General features: G+C 43.2%; 1 protein-coding gene across 1 annotated transcript in view; it reads right to left on the bottom strand.

Annotated features, from left to right (window-relative positions):
* Nucleotides 1-477: 477 nt before the first annotated feature.
* Nucleotides 478-9795, bottom strand: part of tln2b (talin 2b) — an 80945-nt gene continuing 71627 nt past the window's right edge. Inside the window, exons 51-56 of the mRNA XM_079500629.1 lie at nucleotides 9014-9138; nucleotides 6744-6869; nucleotides 6592-6654; nucleotides 6315-6497; nucleotides 5953-6078; nucleotides 478-2881 (exon numbers count right to left, since the gene is read on the bottom strand). Coding sequence (XP_079356755.1) covers nucleotides 2753-2881; nucleotides 5953-6078; nucleotides 6315-6497; nucleotides 6592-6654; nucleotides 6744-6869; nucleotides 9014-9138 — 752 coding nt within the window. The 3' untranslated portion in view covers nucleotides 478-2752. The remainder of the gene's footprint in view (nucleotides 2882-5952; nucleotides 6079-6314; nucleotides 6498-6591; nucleotides 6655-6743; nucleotides 6870-9013; nucleotides 9139-9795) is intronic.

Below are 9795 nucleotides of genomic sequence, written 5' to 3'. Positions count from 1 at the left end.
CTACTGGAAAGAATTTGCAATGACAGATTAACAAGTGATGTGAGATAATAGACCACAAGAAGCACAAAACAATCATAACTCAACGTGGTTGTTTCAAGTTTTTTTTCCTTTTCTTTTTTTGGTGGATACAAAAACAAAAATACTTTTATGACCAGATAAATATTATACATACAGCATGAAGTCATAAAAACAAATGCAGTCTGTTAAAGAAAGCACAACACTTACTCATAACATAGCTAGTAACTTTTCCTATTCCAGTTAATACTTAAGACCAATTGCTTAGAGTAGACAATATACCTCAGGATAACATTTATTGATAAAAAGAAAAAAAAACATAGTGGTTAAACAATGAAGCAAGGAACGTATTTAATCAAACATTTACTGTGAGGGACTTGGTACTGTAATGAATGTCAAGGCAGAGCCATATCTGATGTTTATATTTTAATCACATCTTGCCACATGCTCATGGAATGCAGTGTAGTGTTAGTCCCCTCCAAAATAGTCTCCAAGTCCTAAGGTATCTGGGTATGCCCTTATTTGCCCCTATCAGTACTGTAGGTAACATGGGGTGGGGGGGGTGGGGATGGGGGGGCAGATGGCATAGGACTACAGTAGGTGACCATTTAATAGCCAAAGACTGTAAAATCCTGAGTGTTCATTTAACTCTAGGAGTGTAGAGAAAAAGGAAAAAACTCCTGGAAACTGTCTTCAAATGCAGTTGAAAGGTTTATTAGAGAGATAGCCTGGTGAAGGTTAAATACACCGAAACTTTGCTGTTCCCTTAATAAACCTTTCAACTGCATTTGAAGACACTGTGAGTTTTTTCCTTTTTCAGAACGTCGGGCACCTGAGTGTCCTTCTCCTACACACCGGTAGGTGTGCAAAAGCCTTGCTTTTTATTAACTCTAGGAGTGTAGAAATGTAACATTGTGTTGTTGCATTTGTACACTCCCAAATGGATATAAACATTGAGGATTTCACTGTGGTCAGGCATAACGTTCTGATCCAGGAAGGACAAAGGCAGATGATCTCGTCCAGTCCACCGCTCACATAGCAGACTCACAGTAAGGCACTAGTACACAATGCAGACCAGACACTGACAAGAAAAGGACAGAGGAGACCTACAACACGGTAAAAACACGGCATGTTCATTTAAACCTGGGATTTAAATGAACAACACCCATATGGGTCCCGTGTGCACACTGCCTTACCACCAGATAAAAAAATAACGTACTGCACAAACAGAATAACTATTGAATAATTGTTTTCTTAAATAGATTCTCAAGCAAAAAAATGTCTCTGTCAGGAGAGTGTCCTACATTGCCGTTATGGGAAGCCATTCATCGCGTTCCTCAGTGCATAAGGGGGGGTCTCAGTGCATTCCACAGTGCATACTGCAGCCTTCCTCTCGTTTATTAGCCCAGAGCTAAACATGACAGCAGCGGCAGCACACAATCTTTCACTAAAAATACGACACAGACTCTCATCGATTGGCTTACGAGTATTTAGCGCTGACGTATTGCTATAGATAGGCGTCTCAAGTGAAAATGTACCACGATGAGCCAACAGCGACCGGTGGTGGTGAGTAATGAAATAGTGGGGGGCTCCTTAACAAATCCTGGCTACCGTCAGCAGGACTGGAATTAAAACACCACAGACAAGAAAGAACAAACATAACAAACAATGTAAACACAGGTTTCCCCACGCAGCTTGGAGTGTGCATGAGAGGAGGAGGGGTGGTGGCAGGGGGAGAGGTTAACAAGGCAGTGTTCTCCAGGAGAAGAAAGATTTAAAGATATACCTTAGTTCATTGAACAATCCACGTTTCACCTTTCTTGGGTTCAAAGCAGACAGTTTCTTTAGACATCAGACTGTTATCACTGTATTCACATAACGGGGTATTACATCATGGATTATTGACTACTACAGCTTCATCGTCGGCTTCCGTAAGATTAACGCACCGTTTGGTCTTAAGCTGAAGTCTCCCCCTCCCAATAATATATTTCCATCAAATCACACACTAAAAAGTTTGCCAGTTCAACAGCAGACCCCCGAGTTCATGTTCACATTAGTAAAATGCAATACTACTCTATTGGTTAGTAGCTTCATTGATATGTATTTAAACGGTAGCCATTATGGTGCATGCAAGACGGTCCTGCAGAGAGGTCCTGCCATTTGATTGGCTACGATGGGTGGGTGTTGGATGTGGAACAGACCTTGGGGGTCAGTTCTGTCTCATCTCATTTCTGTTTGCTCGACACCTGTCGTTCGTTGTCACATTCAACAAGTATTTGGAACACTTTCGATCCATGATTGTTATGTAGAGTAACACTCACAAAGCCTAATATCATATATAACCTATCACGATCATTAAGATATACAGTCCTTACCTCTGCTTATAGTGACAGCTATAACCACCCTCTCCTTATCGAAGTCTGACATATTGACATATACACTCACACGGCACACAGTGCACGCACATGCAAACTCACACACGCACACGCACACGCACACACACACACACACACACACACACACACACACACACACACACACACACAGGAGAGCACAGGCACTTGTTCCTCTTGCTGAACAGACCTGTATCAAGTGGCGAGTATAGTCATCAGTTATACACGAGGGGGAACAAACAAAAAAAAGCAGCCAATTGTGCATTGGCCGCATCGCTCTCTGTAACAAGAAGCGGTCCAATCAGATGCCCAGGCAGTGTGTCGCCGGCTGGCTCAGCCAATCATCAGCCCTGGTCTTCCCTCAGCTCGGTGGGGAGGAACTTGTACTGCTGCTGTCTGATCTGAGCCAGCTTCTTCCTGGCCTCGTCTAGCTCTCTCTCCTTCCTTAGCATCTCCTCCTGGGCAGCGATGATCTGCAGGAGGAGGAGGAGAGGAAGAGGGATACTTTGTCAAAAAACCTCCTGCAATAGAGTACGCAAAACATAGTACACAACATAAAGTGAGTGGCAAATCGACTGGCAAAGTGAGTGGTAAAGTGAGTTTAACGTCATTCAATGCGATCAGATAGGACTAACACTTTCCCAAACCCTAACCCTAACCTCAGTCTTAACCGGCCACGTAGGTCGGACTAACGGGAGGTCGGATTTATGGGCAGTCCCCTTTTCTGTTTGGATGTCAAGGCCAGGAAGCAGTTTTTTGCCACTCAGTAGGCATTCCCGCATAACTTCCGGGTATGATGACACATGCATACCCTCTATAGCGGTGCAATAGCTAATTGAACTAATAGAATGAATTAATTCTAAAAAATAAAATATTTTTTTTAATGAAATAAATCAATACAATAATTATCTTTTTTTAATACAGCAGATCTATCAAAAATAAACCTTTTTTACAAGTTAACAATGTGATGTGGCGCGTTGCGATGCTTGTGGATTGGTAATTTCCACAATGTTTGCGTGACATTGTTGTACGACAAAGTAAATAGGGATTAAATGGTTAATCAGTCTAATCAATTTGCTGATATAAAAAAACACTTATCGATCATTCAATTGATCTCAAGAGTAAGAGAGAGAGAGAGAGCGAGGGAAACATTAGAGAGGTAAAGTGGATAGCCCTGTTGGGTCTTGGGCTATACGCTGAAGAGAGAGAGAGCATACTGTATGTATACTGTAGTGCAGGGGTATTCAACTAGATTAGGCCGGGGGCCACAACTGTGATTGTGTGTGGGGGGGCCGCACAAATGTGTGCGTTCTCAAAATGCATTTTGTGTTCAAACACAAAGATTTATGTAATACATTTGTGCACAGTACGAGCACAGGGTGATATATGTCTATACAAGTATATGCTACCTTTAAATAGATGTAGACCTATTTGACTGTGCATGAATATAATTGCCTTGACATTAACTGACGAGCGTCAACGAACACCAGCTGAACACACACACACACACACACACACACACACACACACACACACACACACACACACACACACACACACACACACACACACACACACACACACACACACACACACACACACACACACACACACACACACACACCAGCAGTACTCTAGTCTAAAGTGACTGGTGTCTGTCGTTTCTCTCCAAAAGCCCTTGAATATGATAGAATATGATTAACCCATTTAAACCCGTGGCCGATTCTTAAAAATATGTCCAAACTGTTTTCAGACCCACATCTGAAAATATGTTGTTCCAGGGACCCCCCAGAAGCAAATATTTGACTTAAAAACGTTTGCTGTGAAAGAATATATTCAAAGATTTGCACCACATTTTCAAGATATTTCACAGCAAGATCTACAAGCTCGTAGTATAAAGTATAACATAATGCTTAAAATACCAAAAGGGGTTCCCGTCCTGGGTTAAGGATTACTGATAATCTCACACTTCATATCGCACACACCATACCTGTAACTTTCATTAGCTCTCTCTAAAAAAACAAATGAACACCCCCCCCCCCTTTCAAAATTGTTCCAAGGGCCACTAGGGGGCGCTCCGTGGGCCGCATTTGGCCCGCGGGCCGCCAGTTGAATACCCCTGCTGTAGTGTAATGAAATCTTGTTAACACAAAAATGCTCATAAGGACTGATTTCCCCATAGCTTGGCAACATCTGGATACAAAATGTAAACAATCACTTTTCATCAGAACACTGCATGGGGTTTTGGCTTGTTTCTTCTCACAGAATGTCCAAGTCATGGGTTCCTTTAAAGCGGGTTATTGAAAACCTATAATCAGCACAGTTTGTCTGTGGCAACAAATGGAATTTCAGTAATGTAAGTATTTATTTATCTTGATTTGGGAGGGTGGGCTATATTAGTGCCTTAGGAAAACTAGCTCTGCGACAGATGTCCCTGGAGGGGTACGAATACAATCTCTCTGTGTGTGTGTTTGTGTGTGTGTCAGCATGTATATGTGTGAGAATAAATGCAAGTGTGTGTGAAGGTTGTACACACACACACACACACACACACACACACACACACACACACACACACACACACACACACACACACACACACACACACACACACACACACACACACACACACACACACACACACACACACACACACACACACACACACACACACACACACACACACACACACAGGTTCAACCACTCCAGATCAAAACTAAAGCTTGGTGCGGAGGGGGCCCCAGGCTTCCTGAATGAGTAGCCATCAACTCTTCAATTACATTCCGTTTGGCCACGGATGAAAAGGAAGTGGATAAGTCGTTTGGTCTAAAGGAGGAATGTGAAAACCCTTCAGAGAGTGGATGTGTGCATGCAGCTGTGTGGATGCCTGGTAAACCACAGCCCAGAAATACAGCTGATGGGCTGTTTGTCCACAGCGGCTCACCGCCGTTTCACAATCAGTTTCAGTACAGATGCAATGACCAAGACTTTAATCTAGCAGTAATGTCAAGAGTTGAACATAAGAGTTAGAGGCACCCTGGGAGCGAGAACAAAAAAACGCAAACATTTCTTTTTTCTTTTTTGTAACAATTTCTTTCTCCCAATTTCGCCGCTATGTCATTTAATTCCCCGCTGCACATGTTTGCGTTACCGCTGCATTGTACACAACTGGCTCACCTGCCACTGAGAAGCCCCCACCGTCCTACTCCTCCTGTTAAAGATGGAGTGCCGTGATTTTTGTACTTTTTCTGTTTTGTGTGTGTCTATGGAGTTAACATTACTAGTCTAGTCTAATAGACCCCCAGGTGTGGTTATAATATTCCCTGTGTATTTTTGGTTTCTTCCTGAAAGCTGAAAACCTTTGGAGTCAAAAGGCCCAATCGAAATACACCACTTTAGTGATATCATACAATCATCCCTCCCCTAACCCCTTCCCCATTATCATACAACAACAGCTGTGTTCCGGTGGGAACTTAACACTATACCCCTCCGACATGCTCGAGTGCAAGATTTCTGATTTGACGCCAATACTCTATTGCCTTACCTGAGCTATGCCACCAACAAATTTGGTCTTGACCACCACACTGTCATCATCTGCCTTGTCAAATGCTGCTTTCTGCGCTGCCTTCACCAGGTTGTCTGACGCCCGCTTCACTGCGTTGCCAGCCGCCTGTAGGAGGAAGAGGAGAGTCAAAGTTAGCTCTGTTTTGCATTTGTACACAGTTAACAATATGAACCCTAGCATCCCTATTCGCAAAAGTAATACATCTGTAAGGTCACAACGCATCGCTTTGCAAGCTTGTAGATCGGCTAACGGGGGCCTGGGGGCAAAATAAAGTTTACAGTAAGTAAGTCAGTAAGTGATTAAATCAATGAAACAGCAGTGCCATGATGTGATGTGGTTACCTGCAGCCTCCGCATAGCCTCAGAATCCTGGTCAGCCTTCACCTTACAGGCCACAAGGAGCTGAGCTGTGGATGCTGCTACCTGCTTAGCCGAGGAGATTAGCTTCTCCTCGCTAGCATGGCCTTGAACCGATGCGTTGGCTGCCTCGCACAAGTTACTGGTGGCTGCTGCAACCATACGCGCCTGAAGGGAAGAGTCGGGTAAAAGAAAACTTGAGTACAGGCTCAACTCAACATATACTTTAGACCTACAGTATCTGTTACTCAGAATAACTCACAGCTGATATGAGGCCATGCGACCACTGGCCGTCATCCACTGCATTAGCGAGGTTGGCTCCAACCTGGAGGGCAGAGGTTGAGAAAACATGGTTTCTTAGCTCGCTACTCTCATGTTTGTGGGATGCGTGCAACTGAGTGGGTGTTCACTGACCTTGCCTTGTGCCACCAGCTCTCTCTGAGCGGCTGATGCAGACTTCACCAAAGCACTGGTCGCAGCAGCAATGGACTTGGCTGCTTCTAGGATCTGCTCCTCGAAATCCAGTGTCTCGTCTGCCTGCTGAAAGCACAACCACGCATCAGTTTAGGTTTCTGGCTAAATGCACAAAACAATGTGAATGTATAACTGACTAGAGCATCGCCACACTGTCATACAGAAGCCCTATGAAGATCAACAACAACAACAACAGCAACAACAACAACATCAGCTCAAGGGAAATTTTATAAAATGGCCATCTCTGCCTCAGTCAACGACAGATCATTGACCACCGATCTCCATTAACATTTAAGGCACACACGTGGCTGGAGACAGGGCGGGACACTGTAGGAATATGTTTGATATATAGTTGGACTGAATAACAACCTAATATATCAAACATATCAGACAGAGCCCTGCAGAGACGGCTTCCAGGGCTACAACGGTCAGAGAATTGAGCAGGGGCGGTGGGGCGGGGGCGGGGGGTACAACATGCTGGGGCTGCAGAACAGGAGAGATAGAGAGACACTCTCTCTATGTCGAGGGCAGACAGCAAGGAGAGGACGACGCATGGAGAAGGAGTTATGGAGGAAGAATAAGGAGGAAGAAGGGAAACAAAAAGGAGTTTTAGTTAGATATGTGTGCTGAACACCTGCTGTGCCGTTTACGAGTTCAGACAAATGTTGCGACTCTGAGGCAAAAAAAACAACAACTAAATGTGATCAGGCCTTTGCTGTAATGGCCACCAGAATTACGTTTTTAAAACCCTTTCCATCTTTACGTTATGTGTGCATTGTGCATTCACTTTTATGTTTACCTTACGTTTATTTATTTGTTTATTTTTAATTATTAATTAATTTCTTAAAGCACTGGTAACTTAATGTTCAGAATGTGCTATATGAATAAACTTATTGCCATTATTTACTTACTAATTGCCTTGTAGTAGAACTGGAAGCAATATTCAGACATAGCACTAGAGGGAGACACAGACATCCAGAAAGTCTTTAGTCGGCCTTAGTAAGCCTCCCTGATATAATAATAATAATAATAATAATAATAATAATAATAATAATAATAATAATAATAATAATAATAATAATAATAATATTAATAATAATAATAATAATAAGCACCTCATAAGTGTAGTATATAAATATGGAATTATGGCATGACAGACTTTGACACCGTTCCTCCAAAGTAATTGGAGGCTCCTGGATACTGCTGTTTTTCAGACAGACAGACAGACAGACAGACAGACAGACAGACAGACAGACAGACAGACAGACAGACAGACAGACAGACAGACAGACAGACAGACAGAGACAGACAGACAGACAGACAGACAGACAGACAGACAGACAGACAGACAGACAGACAGACAGACAGACAGACAGACAGACAGACAGACAGACAGACAGACAGACAGACAGACAGGAGTGTAAGTGAACTCACATGTAGTATGTACAGTACAGTATACTAGGAGGTATAGACAAGGGGTTAAAGCACTCCAGGCACAGGGAAAGACATTGGGAGTTAGCTATCCAGTCAGAAAGGTAAAACAAACAAGACAATCGTGCAGTCAACACACCACTAACTTCACCACATATTATACAGAGCCTTTGCACAAAGCTAGGCAACTTCTGTCTCATCGAGTCACGGCAACTATCATGAATGATGTTTTGTTTGAATCTTCTCTGCCAATTCTTTATCTTTATTTTTTGCACAACGGAACCTTATGGGATTGTGGAATAACAGGCTTCTTGGTTCAGTTTAGAAAAGAGGAATGCTGCAAAAAAACAAAGGAAATAGGTTCAATAAGACAGATGACCTCTCCTTCAATAAGGGCCACGGAGAGTTCATCATACATTTGAACCTGATCCAACACAAGCTTTAGGACCAGGCGATGTAATTGTGTCTCCTGGCAACATAACTCAAAATACTCTCCCAAAGAGCACTACTGTAGATTACGCCCTATATGAATGTTCTGATTCTGCGTCAGGAGTTAGTTCAACAAAGCTCTCTGACTGATTCAAAATAACAAAACCCCTTTTTGTTTTAATTTGAAAGACATCAAGATATCTGCTGGGTCGATGGAAAAAGATGACTTCACTTCAAAGTCACAGTCACCTCTTCCTTCCTCTGGTCAATGTTGCCCTTCCTGCTGATTCATTTGGACCAAATAGGAAAAGCAGCAGCAGGGCATGGAGTACAGAGAGGGGGACTAATACCTTCGGTTTGGCCCTGGGTTTCAGCTGCTCCAGTTTCTTGGCTGCAGCTTCGATGGAGGCTGCGGCCCCCAGGAGTTCAGTCTCTGCGATGACCGTGGGGTCCTCAGGGTCCACCCATTCTGAACCTGAAAAAACAAAACCAAAAAGAACAGATCATCACACACTTCATACGAGCGGACCACAATGGGTCACTAAATCTAACCCAAGTCTAATGTCTTTTCATCATTACGAAACACACAGATTGACGGCTATAAAACAATGTCACAAAACATGTCAAAACATACGACAGTCTGACGTTTTTGTTTGCTATTCAATAATGAAATCCAGACATGCATAATGATGGTGCAACTCGAGCTCTCTGAACTGCAACAGAGTTCACCAGCTCGATTTATTCCAAAGTTGCAATCGGGCTACTCAGAGGCTACATGAATGCCTCTTAAAGTTAAATAAGATGGGCTAAGAGAACAAATGCACGTTTGATGGATCATTGTCTTTTTATAGGTCTTAAAGTGGCCATAACATGGAGTTGTTTGGGAACAGCTTGGGGAAGCAGATGGAATGATGTTTTGGTAGATTATCTTCAACCCTGGGGAAATCTGCTCCACTACACCCCTCCACCTCCCTCTAGTGCTCTTTCCCCCCTCGGAGTGCATGAAAGGTGATCTGCGGGAACAAAACACACTATATTCCACTTACCTCCATCTGAGGCATGGAAAAACAAGGAAAGGAGAGAGAGAGAGAGAGAGTGAGAGAGAGAGCAAAGGAAACATTAGAGAGGTGAA

The sequence above is a fragment of the Electrona antarctica genome (assembly GCF_951216825.1).
Source record: "Electrona antarctica genome assembly, chromosome: 5".
NCBI lineage: Eukaryota > Metazoa > Chordata > Actinopteri > Myctophiformes > Myctophidae > Electrona > Electrona antarctica.
This window is presented reverse-complemented; position numbering and strand designations above follow the sequence as displayed.